The sequence below is a fragment of the Aythya fuligula genome, chromosome 1, assembly GCF_009819795.1.
Source record: "Aythya fuligula isolate bAytFul2 chromosome 1, bAytFul2.pri, whole genome shotgun sequence".
NCBI lineage: Eukaryota > Metazoa > Chordata > Aves > Anseriformes > Anatidae > Aythya > Aythya fuligula.
The window spans coordinates 12,831,738-12,856,159 of record NC_045559.1 but is presented as its reverse complement, the minus strand read 5'-3'; the positions used below and the strand labels follow the sequence as shown (position 1 = coordinate 12,856,159).

The 24,422-nt window shown below is 43.9% G+C and overlaps 1 protein-coding gene across 1 annotated transcript in view; it reads left to right on the top strand.

The window, feature by feature from the left end:
- The window catches only part of RSBN1L (round spermatid basic protein 1 like), a 51,935-nt gene that overhangs the window by 16,186 nt on the left and 11,327 nt on the right, over nucleotides 1-24,422 (top strand). The window contains exons 3-5 of the mRNA XM_032190990.1: nucleotides 7,935-8,578; nucleotides 21,068-21,205; nucleotides 21,384-21,526. Of these exons, the coding sequence (XP_032046881.1) occupies nucleotides 7,935-8,578; nucleotides 21,068-21,205; nucleotides 21,384-21,526 (925 nt within the window). The remainder of the gene's footprint in view (nucleotides 1-7,934; nucleotides 8,579-21,067; nucleotides 21,206-21,383; nucleotides 21,527-24,422) is intronic.

The following is a 24,422-nucleotide window of genomic DNA, read 5'->3' as shown; positions in this document are numbered from 1 at the left end:
GCCGCTGCAGTTGTGGCTGTCTGCATTGCTCCTCCTGTTTAGCTGATGCCTTCTGCTGGCTATGATGAGGACCTGAGAGGAACCACGGGGCTGTCAGGGTGTGCTGCCTTAGGATGGGAGCTCAAGGAAGAGCAGAGCTGCCCTAGCATTGTAGGGGACGTGGGGTGGGACCAGCCCATGCTGCTGCCTGTGAGTCCTCTGCGGGCTGGAAAGGTTTTCATATGGCTTCTTGGGCTGGAAAAGGTCAGAGGACTGGCATGAAGGCTGTGGGTACAAATTAAGCAAAATAAGGATAGTATGTGGGTAGCATGTGCACATGTATCACTAAAATAGTTCCAGGGTTTTAGTGCTTGTGTTTCAAATACAAATATATAAGACTTCCGTGAGAATTACCATGCTGTCCCATCTGCAGGAGCTGTTCCTTTGGGAAGGGTGTTTCTGCCCCCAGGCTCTTGCTAGTCACTGTTTTTGGCTATGTTGCTAGTTGAGTCCCAGCAGGCTGGGTACACAGACAGTATTTCTTTCACCCTGTGATTGTGCTGTATATTTGAAGTGGGTTTCTGTTCTGGAGACTGGAGAGAATCCAACAGGACTGTGAGGATGATGAAGGGACTGGAGAGGGTCTGTGAGGAGAGGCTGAGGGAGCTGGGGCTGCTCTGCCTGCAGCAGGGGAGGCTCGGGATCTCCTGAGTGACTCTAAATATCTGAAGATAAGGGGACAGAGGATGGAACCAGGTTCTTTAGTGGTGCCCAGTGCCAGGACAAGAGGTGATGGGCACCAACTGAAACAGGAGGTTCCCTCTGAACGTCAGAAAGTGTTGCTTTACTCTGTGGGTTGCTCCTGGGGGTTGTGGAGGCTCCCATCTTGGAGTTCTTCCAAGGCCACCTGGATGATGTCCTGGTCAAGTGGCTCTGGGTGTCCCTGCTTGAGCAGGGCCTTGGACCTGATGGCCTCCAGAGGTGGGAAGAAGAATAGCTTGCTGAGTTCTTCATACTTTTGTAAAATACATAGAACAGTAACTGTTAAGTTACTGTTAAGTGTGTTTTTAATGCAGTAACTCAGGTGACCAGAGTCCAGAGCCTGTTTGCAGACTGTCTCTTCAGGATGTTCTAGAAGAAATTAAATAGTTTTATATTTTTATCTCTTTATGAGATGAGCACAGATCTATAACATCCAATCGAAGCTTCCATGATAAAATGCAGTTGTTGGTTAGAGCACAGGAGGAAGCGTGTTAGGATCTTCCTGTGAGGCACTGCTGGGTAAGGGTTTCCTTACAGAGCTGGGCATGGTACAGCTTGGGGTATATCAGTGTAGCCACTTACTTTGCATCCTGTTTTCATGCTTGTAAGCTGCATTTTCTAAAAATCTTGAGCAGTTGTTCTCAAGGTGGTTGTGACTGTTGCTGGGAGGGCTGAGACAACTTGAAACAGAATTATTTTATGCTTTTAGACTTTGCCCATGCTTAATATTCAAGCTTTGAAGCCTATGACCAGAACACGATAGCTGTCAGTTCTCTGTTTGCTCCTGCTGCTTTCTGTGGTGCCTGGGCTGGATGCTGAGATACCTGGAAGACACCTGGATGCTGAGACACCTGGAAGCTGTGTGTGTTCAGCACACAGCCTCTTGGCTTTCCGCCTGTCAGCAGGCGGGGGTGATCATTCTCCTCAACCGTGGAGTGCCTGTGTGTGCTCTGCTCCAATTCCTTCAGTTGTTTTAAGCCTTCTGAATTATTCAGTAATGGTTTTCATTAACTCGCTGCATTACTGTATTAAACCACATTCATTATGTGACACGTAAGAAAATGGTAATATATAATATTAAAACAGAAATATGAAGTTCTGTCATCTATTTAACTATCTGGCTGGAACGAGCGAGTGTTTCTAAGAGCTGAAAGGTTTCTCATATTCTTGTGCTGGGTGCTGTGGGGTTTTCTTTGTCTCTTTTTTGCTACTGTAAGTGGCTGTGCCTCTAATAACCCTCGTGCTAGTGCTCTCTGGCTGCATGTTTTATTTATTTACTGGTCAGTGAATGGGCTCTTGGCTGCTCCAGTTCTAAGCTACTTTCAGTAGCTTGTGGCTATGAACTCTGAAAGACAGAGGGGGATGCTTCATCTCTGTTTCTGTGGTTTGAAGTGGGGTTTCTGTGTTTACTCTTTGAAGACAGCCTGGAGAGATCAAGCAGAGCTGAATCTTAATAAATTCCTAAAGCTAGTAGCTGTAGTCTGAGTTGCAGTGAGGATGACAGAAGGTGCTGGAGCCCCAGATTTGGTTGGCAAGGTGGGACTGCGTCTCAGGAGCACTGCTGTAGGAGATGGTTGGTACAGGATGGAGCCAAAGACTTAAATAACGCTTTGCAGCTGCTGGCAGCAGTAGCCAGGCTGATGTTTCACTGCAGAACAAGCAGCATGCCAGTGGCTGCTTGATGCTTCTGTGACTTCTTGTGTGCCACAGAACAAGCAGTGAGATGCTGCGCTTCAGTCCTTCAGTGTAATTGAAATAAATGTGGAAAATGGTCCCTGCTCTGGCTCCTCTGCACTGACGGCCCTTCCTCTGTGTCCTGCTCTGCAGCTCTATTCAGTGCTGCTGATTGAGTTCTCCCAAACGGGGAAGTGCAAACTGACTTGAATGACTGCCTGCAGTTATAAATGGCTGTTCCTCGCTGCTGCTAGCAGTCAGCCAGAAAGCTGCAGGGGGAACATCCTAACCTTGTTGGGAATGTTTTCTGAAGGTCCTGCAGCACCTCCTGCCCCTGGCTGCTACCTATGGGGACTGTGACCTCAAAGTTGAAATGCTGCTCTGGCTGAGACAGTCAAATGAAATAAGAGCTTGATGTCTTCTGCTAATGTGAAACTGCAGATAAAGCATCCTGCTTTGTCCATGAGATCATTTAGGTATCTTCAGGTTCTATAATAGAAGCTCACATGTGGAACATAGAAGGAGTCAACTTGCAGTTCACAAAATTCAGGCTTTCAGGGTAGTTTTAAATTACAAACGAGTATCGTGTAATTATAATGGTGCATGGGATTATTAGTGGACAATTCCAACTGCTCTGAATCTTGATCCAGTCCATATGCCCTCTGCTGTGGGTCAGGGATGCTGTGGCACTGTTCTCAGTACGTTCACCGAGCTACCTTGCAAAATCTACCCTCCCATGCGGGTGCTTGCAGTGGGTTAGTTGTGTGGGTTATTTTGGTTGTCCTGTGTTTGTGTAATGTAAGGCCTGATTTGCATAGGAGGTGGCTAAAAACATTCCCAGAGGGAGTTCTGTTGTTGCTGGGTGAGAGCATGAACAGAACGAATACGTGAATGGATTTCCACTCTTCTCATGTTGTTACAAATACAGTTCAAGATCCGTCCTCATGCTGATATTGCTAGCCAAATATAAGCAGAAGTGAAATTCAAATTTTTGCTGTTCTTCAGTCTTTTGCACCCCAATATAAAGTGTGAGCTCATTGCAGTTTTTAACACCGGATAAGGGGAAAAGTTGTGGGGAAAAAAAGTGCTGAATTGTCCTCCCCTGTCCCATTCCTCCATATCCCCCCTTATTGCTCATTCTTAAGTGAAAGTCTTAAGTAAAAGACTTCTCTGAAGCACAAATGAAGACTCTTACTTCTGAATCACACAGTGGAAATAGTTTTTTGTTTTGTTTATAGGTGCTTCAGTAGCTGTGCTTGTTCAGATGCATCTCAGAATATACAGAGAAGATGCCATGAACTTCAAAATATCTACTGTCTTGGTTGACACTAGTGGACTGTGCAGTTTGGTCCGTCTGTGCCTGCATGTTCCTTTTGATTGCTGGTGCAGACTCAAACACCTGTCCTGAAGGCTTTGGGTTGGGAGAGATTGCCTTGGTAGTGACTTCTTGAGAGGTGAAGTAAGATAGCTTACATCAAGGGCTGCACTGCTGCTGCCAGACCTTGCTTGAGCCACAGGTAGTTTGGATATCTTGGTGTTAGTGCCTGGATCTTTATTTTGCCTTTTGGATTGCTGTGTCTTTACCAAATTTGATACTGTCTTCTGTGAAACATCTCAATTAATATGCTAGGGAGGCATTGCATGCAGCTGTTCTTTTTCGGCTCTCCTTTAGCCAGGTGTCAGAGAAGCACTGTTGCTTTTGGAAGAAGCAACGCGTTTTGCTTTAAAGCACTTTTATATATGCAGCACAGGAGTCACTGAGCATGGTCCTGCTGCTCTCCACTGCTAATGGAAAAGAAGAATAAGCTGAAAGTCCTGCACTGGGCATTGCTGATAGCAATCACAGTATTCCAGCAAGCAAATTCCTCTTGCTATAGAGGTCTCTGCAACTTCTGAGCAGCTTTAACCATCTACTTTAAACACCTGCTTTTGGATCTTTGAAATTCAGCAGAGGAGAAGCCTGAGGCTAAAAAAATGCCTTGTTCTTCTTTGAAATTCTGTTCAAGAAATGGTTGTTTTCTGTTTGGTGTTTGTATTCTTCAGCAAAACTTTAACTGCATGCTAAAGTAGTTGAATACAAATACTGAAAAGCTGGACATAAGTTGATGGCAAAACAATAATAGGAACAGGCACAATGCAGTGAGTATGTGGGTGCTATAGGAAAGGGCAGAGGGAAGAAATTGTGGCTTGATCCATGACATTACAATTAAGTGCACTAAAATGAGAAATTGTATAACTTTAATGTTATATTAAAGAGTTGAAGCTTTGGGTTAGGTTTGCAGGGAGTTTGGTCTTCCCTTGTGTTTGTGTGGATTTTTTTCCACTTAAAAATTCAACTTCTTTTGGTGCGTGGTGTGTGTGTATTTGTGCTGAGAGCTGAACGGAAAATCTCCCTAAAAGCTGGAAGAAAAACTGTGTTGGAGACCAGGAGAAGAATTATTTTTATCCTGGGGCTAAGAGCATTTTTTTTCCTTCTGAAAGCTTCATGGAGGTGGTGGTGTGAAAACAAACACAGAATGATAAATGTTCTTTGCTTCAAAAACGCTTTAGTGTAATCCCTCTTAAGAAGGTTTTGAGTACTTCTGTAGGTGTGTACCAGGATAACTACAGCTTGTTCTTACAGCTGGTGTGAGCGCAAACCTTTTTGGATGTGTTTAGTGAGATACCAAATTATAAGAGCTTGATCTAATGTGTGGATTTACATCCAGTGTACCCGACCTTGATGGTGTATATTAGTGATCTTCTGGTTTTGTATGTTCTGTAGGTACCTCTGCTGCTGAGACTCAGCTTTGCTTGTTGCAGTGCTGTTTCCTGGTGATCAGTTTTGTAACCCGACCAGTCCTTCTTTGCATGGCTGCCTCTGAAGTAGGTTGAGTGGTGGATTAAAGAAACGTGGCACTTTACAGGAGGAGTTGAATGAAATTGATTGTTACTCTGAAAGACTTCTCAGAAGCTATAATCAAAGGCAGGGAATGGGAGAGGTTGAAAGGGGAGATGATTTTTCTTCTGTCCTTGTACTGTAGAAATAAAAGTCCACGACTTTTGAGGTAGTTTTGCAGAGATAGAGGTTCATACGCATCTTCTATACAAATACTTTGCTTTCCATTATTACTAATTGAGAGGTAATTTAGTAGCTGGGTGTTCAGCAAGGACAGATAGGTGATAATCTTTTTGGTTTTAAGGTGTTTTTGGTGATAATAGAAATGCTCGAGAATGACAGAGCACATAGCAAATGGCTTTTTGCTTTATCCTCAGAAGTTGATGAATTTGGTTGGAAATTATATAACTGCTGATTGTAACCCTGATAATGCACATTTCTATCTGCATTAAGTCCTGGATCTGAGTTACTGGTGAAAGATTTGGGCTCCAGATGAGAACAAGTGGGGTAGGTGGGCAGACAATACCTGCTTCCTCCAGCCCCACCTTGCATTCAGTGCTGGGACTTCGTTTTCTACTTCCAAAGTAGTGTAATGTTGGGAAATGTGTGACTTCTTTCTGTAGCCTTCAGTATAGCGATGAATTTTCATGTTTAGAGTAAAAATTTGAAAATAGTAAGGTAAAGCATTTTTAATAGTTTGTGATACCTGTTGGCTTTGGGATCCTTTCTGGTTCTGTCCTATTGCAGAGGGGAGGAGTGGAAAAAAGGCTGCCAGATTTGGTAGTACGTGGTGTGGAATTGTCCTAAGCATTTTCTGGTTTTGTTTTCCTCACCTGAAGCCGGTGCCATCGTGACACCACTGCAATACCACCAAATGTGCATGGTAGCTGATATGTCAGGTAATGACATTTTCCCCTGGTATGTTGGCATCATGATGACTTATTTTTGGGGGACTTTCTATAAGGATTAGGTAGCTGGCCGTATGTGTTTTGCTGCTCTTTCTGGTCTTTCCATGCCCAGTGGACTGTGGCAGAAGGAAGACAACCACAAAGTGGTGACTGTTGCATCTACCAGGTGAAGTAGTACTGCTGCAGAGGTCCGTGCTGGCTTTACATTGCATTGAGCCTGCTGAAAAGACATTTTCTTGAGCATGCTGTGCCTGTTGGCAGTTGAACTTGGTTAGCTAAAACTGACGTTGTGCTCACAGGGAGTGCTACGTTAAATCTGATTTAGAGGGGAGTCTTTGTAGCTCTTAACTGAGTGGATTAGGTTAGGAAATCCCAGCGCCCACTTCCTTGTTTAGGCTAAATAAGGAACGAGTGACCTCAGGGCACTTCTTCCCCCACAAGATGAACAAATAGAAGCCAGGGAGACAACTTGCTCGCCTGCCTATGCTTGAGAAACCCCAGAGGTGTGTGGCTGCTGTTGTGAACCTCAGGAGGCTTGGAGGCAAGCCTCTTGCTTGCTTGCTGTCCTTCCCAGTATTTATGCATATTCCAGATCTAAACCTCTTAATTACCAAGGATGTGTGAATCTGTATACCAGCAGTTGTGATCTTTCGTGTTTTTTCCTTTTTTTTTCTTGTAAAAGACTCTTTTTGTGAATTACCTGGTCTGAAGATTGCAAGCTGAAGTCAGTCTGGCTTGAAAATGAGCATGCTGTCTAACTCTTGTGATTTGAGATTACTTACAAGCTGTGTATTTAATTGCAATGCTCCACTAAATAAACTTTGGTGTCTAAACCTGCTGATCTTGACTTGCTGGTTGTGACTGTAATTTTGTGCTCTAATGCGGTAAGTAATTGGGTTTTATCAAATTGTGAAATGAGATCATATCAACTGCTAGACCTCAGGGCAGTGTCGTGACACTGACACATCAGTTACCCCACTTATTACTTGCCATCCACTCTTCCACCCATCTCCTCCCGAGCACTAGAAGAAAAACACTTGAAAAGAAAGGAGGATGTTTATCTCGGGAATCACTTGAACGCAGCATCCACAAATGAGTACTCTTAGCTTTAGCCCTTTACATCTTACATGAATATGCAAGCTACACTGAAAGTCACCTTTAAGCTAGTTACTGTGTGGAGAGTTTTTTTTTATTTTTTTAAAGAAAACAAACAGTGGTCAGGTTTTAGGTGTTTCCACATGCGTTTCAACAAAATCTGCTTTGTTTCTGGAAGAATGACTGCGTGAAGCCGTGTGATGAGGTAGGTCCTGGCAGCAGCGTTTAGCAACAGCTTGCTGATGGTTTACACTCACTGACTGTTTATAAACCCCTTGTGTGGCAGTGTTTGTTGACAGCTGTCAGATAACGCCTGAACTTTCCGGTTTAGTAGTTGCTGATGACCAGTTAGACAGTGTTGTTATGGACCGTGACTGATTATAAAAGCAGCCTCAGCAAACTCGTTCTCTGTGTTTATTTTTTTCCCTGTAGATTAATTGTTAGCTGTAGTGTGATTATGGCAGGTGTCTACTCATTTTCAGTGAGATACCTGCTCACTGAATCTCGTTGTTGGTCTCTGTATGTGCCTTTTGATGAGTGCTTTGGTATCCTTAATCCTGATCTCTAAACAAGTCTTTTGTATGCTAAGGTGTTTGAGATCTTTTTTTTTTTTTTTTTTTTTTTTTTAATTTTAACAGCTGGGAAGGAAAAACCAAAAACCAATGCGGAAGAGCTACAGATTAAAAAGGTGAAGAAGAAAAAGAAAAAGAAACATAAAGAGAATGAGAAGAGGAAGCGCCCAAAAATGTACAGCAAATCCATTCAGACCATCTGCTCAGGACTGGTTTCTGATGTTGAGGATCAGGAAGCCAAAGGCATCATAGATGATCATCTTAAGGATTTCAATGGGAAAAATATGGATCCCAAGAAGGACTGTGAGTCCATGATACCAGAGAACAGTGAGTTTCCATTTGTCTCGTTAAAGGAGCCACGGGTTCAAAATAAACTCAAAAGGTTGGACACATTGGAGTTCAAACAGCTGATTCATATTGAGCACCAGCCTAACGGAGGTGCATCAGTTATCCATGCCTACAGTAATGAACTCTCCCACTTATCTCCTGTGGAGATGGAGAGATTTGCAGAAGAGTTTGTGGGTCTGGTTTTTAGTGAAAATGAAAACTGTGCAGCTTACTATGTAATGGGTATTGTTCATGGGGCAGCTACTTATTTACCTGACTTTTTAGACTACTTTTCATTTAATTTTCCCAATTCGCCAGTGAAAATGGAGATTTTGGGAAAGAAAGATATAGAGACAACGACTATGTCAAATTTTCATGCTCAGGTAAGAGGTTATACATTTTACTTTCTAAAGTCATATTATGGTTTCAAACAACTGTGAATGGTTTTTTCTAGAATACAGTTACTATTAGCAGTGCTGTGTAGGTGAAGCAGAAGACTAGAAGCACCATGGTTTAACTAATAAATTGGTTCTGCCTTATTAAAGACAAGGAACATATTACCTGAGAAGAATTTGCTTTTTATGGGGGAGGGAAAATGTTTGCATGCATGTGTACGTAGTTCTCTTTGGATTTGTTTCTGGAGCTAAAACTTAACTGTGTTTGAGGGCCAAAATGATTTAGCTGTGGCTATCTGGGTGTCTAAACCGTAGCTTATCTGTATGAGGATCTTCATGAAACTGAAGTACTTTAATGCATTAGAGCAAAGGTATACATAAAAACCTGTGTAGGGCATAGTTAAGTAATGTAACTTGTAACCTGAGGCTTCTAAATTCATTCTTAAAGGAGAACTTTACAGTGGTTAACATAAATACTAATTTAATCCTTCTCTATTTGCATTTGCCCTTGGTTAGTTGTATTCTCTTCAGAGCAGTTATGTGGCAATATGGCAGGCATCTTTCTGAATCTATTTCTTATTTTATTTTCTATGGAGAAATGATTGTATAATCCTGTAATCGTAACTACTGGTTAAATGTCACCTCTGGTATTTATCAATGTGCTGTAAAAGATATAAATATTTACAACAGTAATGTATTTCAGGTTCTGTAAGTTTAGAGGAAAAATTCTAACTTTCCTAGACTGCAGCCTTGGTGAGGAGGATATTATGGAAAGCCTTTATAGATAATCTGATACCGTTATGAAGAAACTCAATCCTGGTTTTCTGTCTATATCACTTTTAGATCACAATCACCTGTTTAACTTGAGTAGAAATAGATCTCTATTTGTGAGCATTTGGAATGGTTATAAACTATTTTAGCCTTCATTTTTTTAGACAATTACCAAGAGTTCAAGTTATACTGTCATCTTTTTGATGAAAAGTATGCTTTTTTTTCTTTATGTAAATATTTGCATAGACAACTACTGCATTTATTGATAAACTTCATGGGTTACCTTGCCTTGCAAGCATATGCAGAACTGAATTGTTGCTGCAAGAGAACACTTGTGGCCCTGGTTTAAAGCCTGGTTTGAAGAAGTCTACTGCCATGGAATAAGAATGTTCTATAAAATAAGTCTACCAAAGTTTTTCAGCCTGCAAGCTGAGTTGTTAATTAATGGCGAAAGTCACAGACTGTGTTCTGGGGAGCTGTCCAGAGCAGTTCCATCTTAGGTCATTGCTCATGAGGAAGCCGGATCTGTCCGTGTGTGTGTGTGTTCTCTAAGTCTAACCTGGTGTCTTGGACAGCATTAATGGGGGCAGGACTGTGCTGTTATCTGTCCTAAAGACATCTTTAAGAAAAGCCCAAACTTGATTTTGTGAATTATACTGAAAGGATGGGTTAACTTGACATGGGTGTTCATAGTTAAATCAATCCTGTGGTCATTGGGTTTTGAGATTCACATTTCCTATCATGTGAAAGAGGAGCAGAAAGAGAAAATGTAGCAGGTGAAAGAAGCTGAACTTTGTAATACAGCATTCAAATCAGCTACTTTGAATGTATGTTTACCAGAACAAAGCCTTCAGACACTTTCCCTTTTCTTTCTTTCCATTTTCCAGCAAGCTTTTGTAGTGTTTGATCACCTGTATGAATTTGGCTGTCAGAAAATGCTTGGCTCCTTACACATTTTTGCTAACATAAGGGGCGTAGTGCATATTTATATAGCATACACCAGATGTTTTCACGTCATCTTTTGCACAGCATCACTGTTTCCTGGAACATTTTAGTCACTATCTTGATTTACTAGCTCTTGCTTTTATTTTTCCTTATTTTTAATCTTATTCTGTCTGTGTGTGACCTGGTGGGCTGCTGCAGCTGAAAGGTTTGCTTAGTTTAGTGTTCTCCTTTTTGACTGGAGCTGGTATGAAAGATGTGCAGGAAGGATTGTAAGAATCTCGTGCTCTTAGTGATGCTGTGTCAGGGAGATCGCCCTCCATGGTTATAGCAGGACCTCTTGAAATCTGAGGATTGAGAGTTTTGTGTGTTTAACCTTCATTTGTATTTTTTCCTTGTGTGAATTTTGATTCATTGGTATCAATTACCTGTTCTTTGGTTTTCTTCCTTAACTTTATTAAAAGTACTAAATGCTTATGTAATTCATTACTTAATTATGCAGATTGATGATACTTTCTGTTTTTACTGAGTTCTCTGTGGATCTTGAAGGGATTCTTACACATTGTAGCAGTGTTTCCATGACACTTTAAATGTAGTTTACTGTTCTTCCATTGGAAAAGCTCCGTACTGCTGTGCTCCACGTTGTTCTAAGCTGCGTGTCCAGTGCCTAGCAGTTGTATGCTCTCAGTTGAGAGGTGAGTTGATTGCTGATGCTGACACTTCAGTTTTTCTGGTTTGCCTTGATCTGTCACAGCCTTCTTTAGCCTTAAACTTGGCTGTTGCTTTGCTAATTTTAGCTAAAACACTGAAACAAGGCTCACTTCAGTAGATGAGGTTCTTGATCGTTTTTGATATCTACTTGCAGCATATGTAACCAGTCTGACAAACCTAATGTATTTGAAAAGATCTAAAAATGTGTATTTTGAAAAAGTCAGTGGAAAGGAGTGAAGCAGAAGGTACCAGAGTATTGTATCAGAGGTCTGTGTTTTTTTTCTACTTGACTATTTCAGTACTTTTCAGTAAGCTTCAACCTCCTGCTTTGTGGCAGATGAGTCTCGGTAGTTGTTTCTCAGGCAGATTGCACAGTGAGTTCTGATAATGGGACTGGAATCGCTGGGGTCCTGCTAACTCTAGCTGAAATACTGGCCTCACAGGTACACGTTTGAAAATGAAGTCCTCTCAGCTTTTTTCTCTACTGCTTATAAATGTGTAACACATTCTCACTTGGTAGGAGATGAGAAATGGGGAAAAAGGTGTGAGAGAAGCTGGAATAGGTACAGGAGAGCGAAGCTTCAGCTGGAATTGAGTGTCTCATCAGCATTAGCTTTTAAATCTGGGGAGAGGGGAACTAGGGTGTTACCAATCACAGGCCTTGGGCTCCTGAATAAATTACAATTTTTTTAGGTTGATGTAACAGTTCTGTTGCTATGAACAGTCTCTGAGAGAGTCAGGCTGTTTCTACAGCTAGGTAAAACGCAATTATTATGGGTGTCCTTGTATCCTATAAGTCGCTCTTTGAGGCTGAGCTGTAGGAACATCCCTGGCTTCATTTATCTTCGTAGGTTGTAGAGCTGCATCAGTTACCGCGTAGCTGTGAATCTTACTTGTCAAGTTCTTACAAGCATTTCAGAGAACAAAAAATCAGCTTGTGCCACCTGCTTGCAGCTTACATCACTTCAGATAAGCTTTTTATGTGCTCTTGAGGCACATTTTGAAACTATTATTGTGTCTTCATGCTGGCTAAGTGTACATTTTCAGTGCCTTGCTAAAACCCCACAGCTCCACAAGATGTGACAGTAACAATGCTTAGCAGAGTGGGACAAGGCAGAAACACATTGAAAATCAGACAACTCACTGGTACGTGTGGACTAGAAGAAACTGAGCGATACAAAACAATTCCAGCATTTCAAGCCAAGACTTGAGTATTTTAAACCTTATCTGATTAATGCTTGTCTGATGTGCTCGCTGGAGGTCTCTGGGCGATCTCATGTTTCCCAGGGGAATCTGTTGAACAGTCTTTTCTTGTTCTCTTATCTCAATCCTCCTGCTAGGCTTTTTATTCTGGTCAGCAGTGAACAAGGCAGACAGCATAAGCTTTTCTTCTAGTGTTCTCAGTGTCTGAAGCTTGCTCACCAGCTCCCTTATCTCCTGTCTAGGTCAAGTCATGTTAGCTATTTTAGCCTACCACGATGTGTCCTACCCTTACCAGTCTTACTGCTCTCCCTTTACACTCTATTCATTCAGCCTTCGTTTTGTAAAATAGGGTACTGAAAATGGCCAGTGGCTGTCTGGCACATCATGCGTCTGTCTGGTGAGTTATCTTTGTCAAGGAGCTTGAGAGGACTGCTTGAAGTGATTGCTCTTGGTTGTCTACTCTTGCCTTTTTCCGGGCAGTTTAAGATCTGCGGTAGCAGCAACTCCTGCTCAGTGTTTCACTCCTTTTCATATTTTTTTCAAATGTATAGATATATCTAATACAGCTCTCTGCTTTTAGTCAGTGTCCCACTGATCACACAATGGGTTCAGTTAGGAAACCCCAGTTGCTCAGGAATCTTTTTTGTAAGTGATCATGGACTGGCCAGAAGGCAAGGATTTTGGAATATCACCAGAGGAGGAGGTGACCCATGCTGAAGAAGCCCCACTGCGCAAGCTACCAGACAATGAGAAGCCATGTGCCCTGCTCACCGCTGTTGTGTTGCAGGGAAGCATCAGAGGTAGAAGGCTGCTGTATGGAGACCTACAGGACATGTCACAGACTGCTGAAGAAGGTGAATGGAGCCAATTTACAGAAGGGAGAGCCAGCCAGCTGGCTTTGGGTACTGCTGAAGGGCACGAGTGGGCAGTGCTCCATCTCTCCACTGACACGTGGGTGGTGGCAAATGCCCTGTGGGGGTGGTTGTGGCAATGGCAGCAGAAAAACTGGCAGTGCAGGGGCAAACCCATCTGGGCTGCTGCATTGTGGAAAGATATTGCTGCCCGGGTGGGGAACCTGGCTGTAAATGTACACCATGTAGATGCTCATGTGCCCAAGAGTTGGGCTGCCCGCAAAAAACAGCCAGCAGGTGGATCAGGCTGCTAAGATTGAAGTGGCTGAGGTGGATGTGGACTGACAACATGCAGGTGAGTTGTTTACAGCTCAGTGGGCCTGTGACACCTCGGGCCATCAAGGCAAGGCAGAGATGGAACATACAGATGGGCTCGTGGTCAGGTGGACCTGACCATGGATGCCATTGCACAGGTGATCCATGATTGTGAAATGCGCTGCGATGACGTGAGCTGAGCAGCTAAAGCCTGTGGTGTGAAGGATGGTGGCTGGAATATCGATATGGGAGGCCTGGCAGGTGGGTTATATCACAGCCCCAAAACCCACCACAGCTAGCACCATATATTCAGGATGGTAGAAACAACCGCTGGCTGGAAACGAAATGTACCCATGCCCCATGCCACCACCCTGGGCCTTGAAAAACAAGTCTTGGAGCAACGTGGCACCCCAGAAATAATTGAGTCAGACAGTGGGACTTGTGTCCAGAACAATCTCACAGCCACCTGGGCCAAGAAGCACGGCACTGAGTGGGTGTATCACATCCCCTGGCACAAACCAGCCTCTGGGAAAATCGAATGATACGAGGGGTTGTTGAAGACTACACTGAAGGTGATGGGTGCTGGGGCACTCAAACACGGGGATGCACACTAGTCAGCATTAGGGGATCTGCCAATTGAACTGGCCATGCACAATCAAGCCTGTTACATACTGTAGAAGTATGTGCAAGTCCCTGCAGTGCACATAAAGGGTGTGCTGGGGAAGGCAGTCTGGGCTACTCCTGCCTTGGGCTAAAGCAGACCCATCTGTGGGCTTGCTTTCGCTCAGGGATCTGGGTGCGCTTGGTGGATAAAGTGCAAGAATGGGGAAGGCAGATGTGTGCCTTGGGGGGATTTGATGTTGGGCAGGAGCAGCAAATGATTTGATTTGTACGATGTTAATTGCTGTGCAGTTATGCATGTCATCGCTGCTATGGCTGTTATATGCCACATCAGTGGGATTACAGTAAGGATCACAGGTTAAAGAAAGAATGGATTTTGATGGAACCTGGCTTCAGCGTGTGACAATCCTGTACCAAACACCATCTCTCCTGCCATGAAGGACTGTTATAACAGATGGAGCTCACATTGCATTGTGCATCACTTGCCTTGTTCATTCCTTTACTGTTACTGTTGCCATCATTCCTTCCATTTCTACCCTATTAAACTGTCTTTATCTCATATCATGAGTTTTATCTCCTTCTGATTCTCTCCCCTGTCCACCTACCCTAGGCAGGGGATGAGTGAGGAGCTGTGTGGCACTGAGCTGCCTGCTGGGTGAAACCACAGTTGTGTTCAGAGGAGGGATCCTTCCCGAATACCACAGCACAGGGCCTCTCATGTTGGTACTTATTTGAATACAGAAAAGGGAAAGCTGTCCAAGCTGTCCACTGTTAGCTGTTACTAGACCATGTTTCTGTCTTTGAAGAGAGCCTGTCCTGTTGTGGGAAGAAAGGTTTGTTTGGCTTGATTGTTCTTTGACATGTCCGTATTTATTACATGCTCATCTTTTATCCTGTTTTCTGGCCACTTAGCCGATGTGCTAATGTTCTTCTCTTACACTGTGGAAACTGAATCTGGGCTACGTGGTCTGTAGTTTTTGTCTTGCTTTCCTTTCCACCTGTTTCTTCAAGGTGTCATGTTTATCCTCTTACAGATTTGGAGAATGCGTTTCAGGTTCTCACTGATTTATTACAGTTTTGCTTCTCTTTTAGTGAACTGCCTTGGTACTCAAGGGTAAGCAAGGATCCTCATCGCGAAGCCTGCTTGATTCGGGGGAAGTAGCCCATGTTTTACGCTCCCCAGTGTGCGGTTACGAATCATCAGAGTCCATCTAGCACCTGCTGCTGAAGGAGAACGTCCTTGCTTTCTGCTTCCACTTGTGTGCTCTTGTGCCAAGCTGGGGTGCTTCTCGGACCTCACAGTGAGCCAATTTGTCTTGTTAAGGCAGCAGAAAAATTAGCCAACTCCTGAGTGATTGAGTTTATTGCTAAGTCAGCAAATTATATTAGTATACAGAGCCAGAGGTAGCTCAAGGGTGAGTGCAGGACTATGCTGTCAGCCTGTTCCATGACAGCAGGCACTTTGCTGCTTCAGGGAAGTAACTTGAGTTCTCCTTGTCCACCCTTTTCTGAAGTCCTTTATTCCATGTTGCCTACGTTAACTGTGGTTAGACACTGGATATTCAGGTAGTGCAGAGAACAGTGTAAGTATTTTAAAGGAAAGTATGTAAGGGGCATGATTCTGATGGTTCATGATTGTGTAGTCTCCAGATCAGTGGCTCTCCTTTTTTCCTGACAGTTCTGAACATCTTGAACTTTTATTTTTCTTTTCCCCATTCCAGGTCTCCTTCAAGCAATTGTAGTATTATCTTCCCTTTGCTGTCCTCCATGTTTAGCTCTTGCAAGTTTATTTTTGGGGAGATATTTTTGCTGTTCACTCTCTGATTTCTGGAATCCTATTTGCTTGAAAATACCTTGGCTCCTCTAATCTTTGAGGGGACTTGCTGAAAACACTTCTTTCTAACAGAAATCTGAACTAGTAGGATACTATTTCATTTTCTTATCCTTAAAGACTCATCTTCACATTGTGTTATTTTCATGTATTCTGCGATCACAGGAATCTTTTATGTTGGAGCATGTCTCAAGTTGTTTCAGTAGCTTTCAATTTAAATTTTGCTTTTAGTCGAAAGCTCTTTGGATGTCTGGTTAGTTAATGAAGTTGTAGAGGTTGATAGTACCTGTTTGCTGCTACACAAGTTTCCAAAGTACATCTTTTTTTCTTCTTTTGGACGATGAAAATACTGACTTATATGCTTTAACAAGCTAAATGTTGCACCATAGAGATTGCTTGAAAAAAACAAAGACTTTTTTGATGGTCGATGGCAGCCTGTATTCAAAGCAAAAATGTTTTCCCTTATTTAGTAGCGTCGAACAGCATCAGTTCATATGGAATGACTTAATCTGCACACATGCTTGTTTGTTCTACACTTAAAGCAGTACTCAAAGGTAACTTTTCTGATGGCTTTGTCATTGATATATGTTGGCTAGTCACGTGTTACTCTTTCAGATTGGGATATTCTGTACTGACGGGAAAAAAAGAAAAAACACAAACAAATTAAACAGAGCCCTAGAGCTTTGTACTGGCAGCTTGGAGAGAATCTGAGACTGAGCCTTGCCAGAGGCCTTCCTAAGTTACAAGAGTGTAATTGCTACTTTGCTTTGCAAGGTTGTTTTCCATGAAGGTTTCTCATTGATGCTATTAATTCATTAATTCATTTTTGGGATTCTTTATCAACTGCTTCACTGTTTGTGTGTCAGTGGAGTACATAACAATAGGTCATCTTGCTTTTAAGTAGTTGGCTTATCCATCCTGTGTTATTTGAGGATTTCAGCTGCAATGTGAAGTATGTGAAGCGATAGTAAGTGGTAGAAGGGCTCTGGTAGAACTGCTCTTGCAATAAAAAGCCTTGAGATGCATCTCCTAAAAATTCTGTTTAGGAAATGGTATGTTTGAAATTCAAGCTTTGGTGATAATGAATCACCTTTGAAAAACCATAAAACTGTCAAGGTGTTTTAATCTGATCCCCCAAACTGACTAAAAGACCCTTAAGGAATACATAAGCTTTAAGAGCAAGCAGATTTATAAGTATTCTTAAGCTGAGTAATTCTGAGTATTATTTTCAACAAATGATGGAACTGAAACAGATGTAAGCTTTCAAGGATTTGAAAAGAGGTAGCAAGCAAAACAGAAAGCCTTTTGGGCACCTTTTTCCAAGTGTACCAAGTAAGAAACACTGCATTGAGTCCTGGGCATCCCTGGCTATTGCTGCTGAGTTAGCAGAATAAGTGCAATAACAGCGAACACGAAGCTGGATTGTTCCTTGCTCTAAGGTGCAAATTTGTAAGTGCATTGCTTGTGCACTTGGGTTGAAATGAAAACCCGCTATTCTTACGTCTCAGCTTATTTCTATGGTTATTTAATGTTTTTGTTATTTTTAATTGGTTCTCCTGAGTGTGTGATTCCACTCATGTTGACCATATGATAGAAAAGCTACATGTCAGTGATCACTTCTTTTATTCTGGATTTAGATCGATCCAACTGTTTGAGCAAACTTGTAACATACATGTCAGTGTTTACCCTGTTCTAGTGACATTAGAATTGGTAAATCAGATTCTGTGGTTGGTGTACAACTTAATGTATGGAACTTGATGTATTATTCTGCTTTTAGTGTATCAGCATTGTTTTGGAGAGTTTAGAATTACATAGGGTAATCTTCCTCTTCCTATGAACAAATCAGCAAAAAGATGGTGCTGGTAGGGGTAAGAGTAAGAAAACATTGCTGCTATCTTCTATGCTATTTTATATCTTATGCTGCTATGCTTAGATGTAGATTATCCTTACTTTAAGAGGTTTCATTTTACTTTTGTTATTGCTTAAACATGAGTAGAAGTCTTTTTTTTTTTTCTTTTTCACACTATTACTTAGTAGCAGTCTAATTGTGGAGAAAAAAATAATTATTTTGTTAGTGAGTTCTCCTTTCTACTAGTGACCTCACCTCTTTTTATATGTTTTTCTAATGCTTTACCTTAATCACATGTGCCATTTAAGGGCATGGGCTGCAATGGCACGAGTCTAGAGTTGGGATGCTGTAATGCTGCCATGGACTGGATGATCTTTAAATGGTCCTTTCCAGCTGAGCTATTCTATTTGTGCCCAGCCCATGGGAGAGATGGGAGAGCAATTTCTCAAGGGCAGCTGGAAGTCATCTTGTGCTTGCTGGCAGCTCTGAAGCAGAGACCAACCACGTCTGCTGCTGCAGGAAAATGCAGTGGAAGAGGGTGAGCAGTTGGAGATGGCTGCTGCAGAAGATGATGCTCACTGCCACCAGCTGCCTCCTCTGCCAGGCTGCCTCTTGTTCTTTCCAGCTAGGCGTTCATTTTCATGGTCTCGCTCTTACATTTCTTTCCTAAGGAAAAAGTTAAGGCATGTAGGTGTACATGGCAGCTTCACGTCCTGGCCAGGAGTGGTGGAATGCTAAGCACGCTCAGCTACTTATGCTAGGAGGAGAACAACCCATTTACATCTTTGGTTTGTCAGTAAACTGACAAATCTGTGGCTAGCTGCACCTTTAGAAGGTGTTTTTCTGGCTACTGTGGAATTGATGTGCAGTAAGCCACTAAGGAAAGGGCTGTCCCTTTCTTATCCCATTGCTTCAGTCCTGTGAGCCCCTGCCACTTGGTGCAGGAGCAGACACCCCTGCGGGCTGAGTTGGTGGAAATTCAGCAGAACTGGGTATTTGCTGAGGACTTGCCACCAAATCAGCAGGTGTCAGCGCAAAAGAGCTGCAGGAATGTATGACTATGGATTTGGGGGGTAGGGGAATGCTGCTTTCTAGCAGTACTGCTTTTTTTCAGTGTGGCTCTGGCTTGCCGTTAATCAGCTCAGGTACCCTGTGAAGGCCTTGTGGTGGTTTTATTGGGGTGGGCAGCCGAGCTCCACCACAGCCGCTTTCTCACTCCCCCTCCTCAAAGAGGAACGGGGAGAAAATACAATGCAGAGGGCTCAAGGGTTGAGATAAGGACAGGGAGATCGCACAGTAATTATCGTGACGGGCAAAACAGACTTGGCATAGGGAGATAATAACAGGCAATAAATCCTACTAACAAGCTAGAGAAGTGAAACAAAGGAAAGAAACCAAAAGCACCTATCCCCTATCCATCCTCTTCCACCTCCTCCCCCCAAAGCAGTGCAGGGGAATGGGGAAATGGGGGTTGTGGTCAGTCTGTAGTGCTGCTTCTCGGTCACTCTCGTCCCCTGTGCCATGGGGTCCCTCCCACGGGATGCAGTCCTTGACGAACTGATCCTGTGTGGGCTGCCCACAGGCAGCAGCTCTTCAAGAACTCCAGATACGGCTCTGTACCACGGGGTCCATCCCCCAGGAGCAAACTGCTCCAGCACGGGTCCCCCATGGGTGGGTGGCAGCTCCCCCCAGACCCCCTACTCCTGCGTGGGCTCCTCTCCACGAGCTGCAGCTCCGGCCCGGGGCCTGCTCCTGTGGGGGCTCTCCATGGGCCGCAGCCTCCTCCAGGCCACATCCACCTGCTCCACCGGGGGCTCCTCCACCCCTGGGGGGGCTGCAGCGTGGAGATCTGCTCCATGTGGGACCCATGGGCTGCAGGGGGACAGCCTGCTCCACCAGGGGCCTCTGCACAGGCCGCAGGGGAACTTCTGCTGCCTGCCTGGAGCACCTCCTGCCCTCCTGCTGCACTCACCTTGGTGTCTGCAAGGCTGTTCCTCACTCCTCTCACTCTCCCAGCTTCTCTGTGGTGCAGTATTTATTTTTTTTTCCCCCTGTGTTAAATGTGCTCTCACAGAGGCTTAAAACATCACTTACTGGCTCAGCTCTGGTCAGCAGTTTGACCCTTACCAAACACAGGGCAGCTTCTAGATCCTTCTCACAGAAGCCACCCCTATGCCACCCCCTGCTACCAAAACCTTGCCACGTAAACCCACTACAGGCCTCCTTTTAGTTCCTCCTCCATGGCATGGGCATGTGTGACAGGGGGATCTGAAGGAGAGGGTTTGGTTCTCAGTTTCTGGAAGGCAGCTTGATACATCCTTGTAGCTTCTAAGAAGGGCACGATGTTGATCCATATTGTATGGTTTTGTCTTTTCTGGAACTGCTGTGAATTACCTTCCTCATTGTCATAGTTAACAGAGCTCTGGAAACGTGAGCAGTCTTTTGGCTGAGGACCAGAGTTCTGTTGTACTTCATTACCTGTTTTCCCTGCATCTTTTTCTTCTTGCTTTGTGTGCAGAATGCCTAGAGATGCAGTGCAAGGGAAATGCCTTGTTGGTTTGTGCTGTAATCCATCTGCTCTCCCCTCTGTTCTGATCATATTTCGTTTGATAATGCTGCTGTGTTCAGCCTGTTAAATAGGGAATCAGATGCTTAAGAGAGAGTGGTCCTGATCACTTAAGACAGATCAGTTTAAGTTCTGTTGCTTTGTTTATTTTAAATACAGTACTTTTCCTATTCAAGGTTGAAATGAGATTTTTGTTAAACAGGTGTTGAATGTTACAGCCCTTCAAGTGGGAGGAGAGCAGAAGACAGGAAAATGAAGGATTAGTTGTCCTTCTTTCTCTTCCTGTACCAACTCTACTTGGGCATTGTCTTCACCGTGATAATCGGTTGCAGTTAATGGGCTCACACAGTGGCCGTACTGGAGAGGGTGATGAGCAGAATTGTTTAATTAGTTGCAAATCAGGGTGCTGCGGAAGTCTTAGAGGAAAAAGTGAAAACTCGGACGTGAGTTAAATGTGCAGATCAGGTAGATAGGTAATGCAGGTAAGAATGATGATTTATCACTGAGTAGAACATACTTGAACAGTCTTTCACAGTTGCTACTTCTGGAATATTATTTTCTTGAAAGACAATATTTACTCCGTCTTACTTTCAGACTTTAAAATATAGAAGATAGTTGTCATGCATCTTTAATGAGAACTTCTGTCTTTGGTGATGACTTCATAGTAACTGAGCTCAATAATCTTGAGTACAATGAGGACTGTGTAGGACTTGATATCAATCAGAAAATGTAAGCACAGAGATTAAAGGTATTTATTGAATGCAGACTGGGTGGTAGTGACCTTGATGTAACTTTTATTGTCATATTCTACTTGTAGGTAAAAAGAACATACTCTCATGGTACGTATAGAGCTGGCCCAATGAGACAGATCAGCCTGGTTGGAGCAGTTGATGAGGAAGTGGGGGATTACTTTCCTGAATTCCTTGATATGTTGGAAGAATCACCCTTCTTAAAAGTAAGGACAGAAGGGAATAGGGTGGGAGAAGGGGGACAACGCTCTCTAGTACTCTTGTAATAAAGTGAGATATTCACTTAGATAACTGAGTTGCTTAATAAATGTTTGCATTGTGACAGAGGCTGCTTTAAAAAAAAAGGTAACTCACTTAAAAACTGTGCCTTGTATTTCCCATTAGTGTACACTGCCATGGGGAACGCTTTCTAGCTTAAAGTTAGAGAGTCGTAAAGACAGTGATGATGGTCCCATTATGTGGGTACGTCCGGGAGAACAGATGATCCCCGTGGCTGACATGCCAAAGTCACCTTTCAAAAGGAAGAGGTACGTTGAAATATTTTTGCTTGATGAGTGTTTGGTTGGTTTGCAAATTCACTTTATTCCAAACCTTTTGCTGGTTAATATTTTATCTTATCCTAAACTTCTGTAAGTCTTCTTAAAATACATACTTTTATGTTGCTTTGCTTTGTGAGAGTTGTTTTTGTTATTGGTGGTGATGTTTTTGTTTTGCTTTTTAATTGTTTGCTGTCTGGACAAGTAAGGTGCTCGTTCTCTCTGTAACTTAAAAACTTAAGGTTACAGAGCAGTCTAAATGTTCCTCACTTCGTCCATGCAACAAACTTCTGATGTAGCGAGGTGAAAAATGCAGAGAAATGTAAGTAGGCGAACTGCTGATGTATGCTAGGAGATGGGTATTAACACCCCTGCTCTTAAACATGATCAGAATCTTTAAGGATCTCAAGGGACAAGAGCTTCTCTCTCATCAGGAGGGTGACACGTGCAACATTAAATGCCATCTTCACACTTCGCTGTGTTACTGGTATAAGTACTAGCTTAAGAGTGAGGATGCCTCTGCAGAACTTGAAAGCTACGTGATGTCTTCGGAGCTCTCTTGCTTAAAATTCGAGTATAAAAATGAAGGGGACAAGAACTGGAAGCAAGGTCAAATGCCTTAGAAGGAGTATACAGACAGCGACCATGGAGGAGATGAAGTTTCAAGCCGAAGTCCATTTGGGGTTGAATTTGGCAAGATGTGAAGGGGCAATAAGGACTTCTACAGGTATATGGGCAGCAAAAGAAGTTGTAGGGAAAACTTAGGCTGTCTGCTGAATGGGGCAAAGGTCTGAGAGACAAAGGACATAGAAAAGACCAAGGTTCTGGGAGCTTTCTTTGCCCTGCTCTTTACTGGCCAGATTGGCCTTCAGGGCTCCCAGGTCCTAGAGACAGTGGGAAGGTCTGGAGCAAGGACTGCTTGCCTTCAAGGGAGGAGAGCTGAACAGATTAAGGCATAAGCCCTGGGGCTTGACAGGATGCACCTAGAGGTGCTGTGGGAGCTGGCCAGTGTCGTTGCAAGGCGACTCTCAATTACCTTTGAAAGGTCATGGCAGTTGGCAAAGGTTCCCGAGCACTGGGAGAAAGCAAATATCACTGATCCTTTAGAGGGGTGAGAAGCAGAAGCCAGGACCTGGGGAAAGTGTGTGCTGGTCAACATCAACTTGACCCTTGGAAGGATGCCATTTTGAAACATAAGGGACAAAAAAGGTATTGGGAGTAGCTAGCCTTGGTTTACAGAGAGGAAATCATGCGTTACCAACCTGATGGTCTTCCTCATGAGGGGAGCGGAGGGGCAGGCGCTGAGCTCTGCTCTCTGGGGACAGCGACAGGACCCGAGGGAACGGCATGGAGCTGGGACAGGGGAGGGTCAGGCTGGGGGTTAGGGAAAGGTTCTGCATCCAGGGGGTGGTCGGGCACTGGGACAGGCTCCCCAGGGCAGTGGGCACAGCACCGAGCTGCTGGAGTTCAAGGAGCATTTGGACAACGCTCTCAGACACAGGGTCTGATTTTTGGGTGGTCCTGTGTGGAGCCAGGACTTGAAGATCTCTGTGGCTCCCTTCAACGTCAGGGTGTTCTGTGAATCCGTGACTCAGTTCTATTACACAACTAAATGACTGGCTCAGTGGATGAGGGGGGTGCTGGGATGGTGTTAATCTTGACTTTAGAAAGGCTTTCTACACTGGGCACCTATTTTTCATAAATTTCTCAAATTCAAATTAATGAGGAACAAACCAGATCGATAGACAATGAAGTGAACTGAGAACCAGCTTAATTGCTGTGCTCGAAGGATTGTGATCAGCAGCACAGGGTCCAGCTGGTGGGCAGCACTCCAGGTGTTGAAGAGCATTGGCCAAAGGTGTCAACACCTTCATTAATTAATGATGGGACAGAGAACACCCTCAGCAAGTTTGTGGACAACAAAAGCTGGAAGGAGCAGTTGATGCACAAAAGGGTTGTGCTGCCAAGCCAGAGGGCCCTTGACAGGCTGGAGAACATCAGGCCAGCAGAAGTCTCACAAGGTTAACTCAGGGAAGTGCAGAGTCCTGCAGCTGTGAGGAATAACCCTGTGCTCTGCAGGCTGGAGCCCAACTGGAAAGCAGCCTGACAGGAAAAGAGTTGAGGGTCCTTGTGAATGCCAAGTTGGCCGTGAGCTGTCAGCGTGCCTTTGAAGCAGAGCAACAGCCTTTTGGACGGGGTTAGGAAGAGCACTGCCAGCAGGGATGGAGGCAATTCTTGCCCTCTGCTGAGCCACATCTGGGATGTCATGCCCAATTTGGGGCTCACTAGTTGAAGACACGGCCGTACTGGAGCAGGTCTGGTGACACGCAAGGGGGTGGCTGGGAGAACTGGGGTGCAGCCTTGGGAAAGGGAAGCTCAGTTGGGAACCCATCAATGTGTATGAGCACCTGACGGAGGGCTGTTTAAGAAAATAAGTCAGACTATTTTCATCAGTGCCCTGTGGCATGACAAGAGGCAACGGACATCAGCTGAAATAAAAGATTTTCTATTTAAAATAAGAAACAAAAGCAAGCATACACAAAACCACCTTTACAGTGTGGGCACTTGAACCCTGGAGCAGGCTGCCCGGAGCCTGTGTGGTTTGTGACCTTGGAGATGCTCAGAACGTGGCTGGACGCAGTTGTGAGCAACCCACTGGCGGAGCAGGGGAAGGCAGACCGCACGCTTTCCAGATGTCCCTTCTAACCTTGGCTGTCCTGTGGTTTTAAGCAGAGCATTTCTTGGGAAATGTGTTGCAGCACGCAGTGTGGGCTGGAGCTGGACAGGAAACGCTCTTGTGGCTCTGCTTCCCCCTGCATTGTGTCATCCACGTTCGTTAAGCCCTGGAGAGATGATCTATTTCTGCTTCTCGTTCCCAGCTCTACAA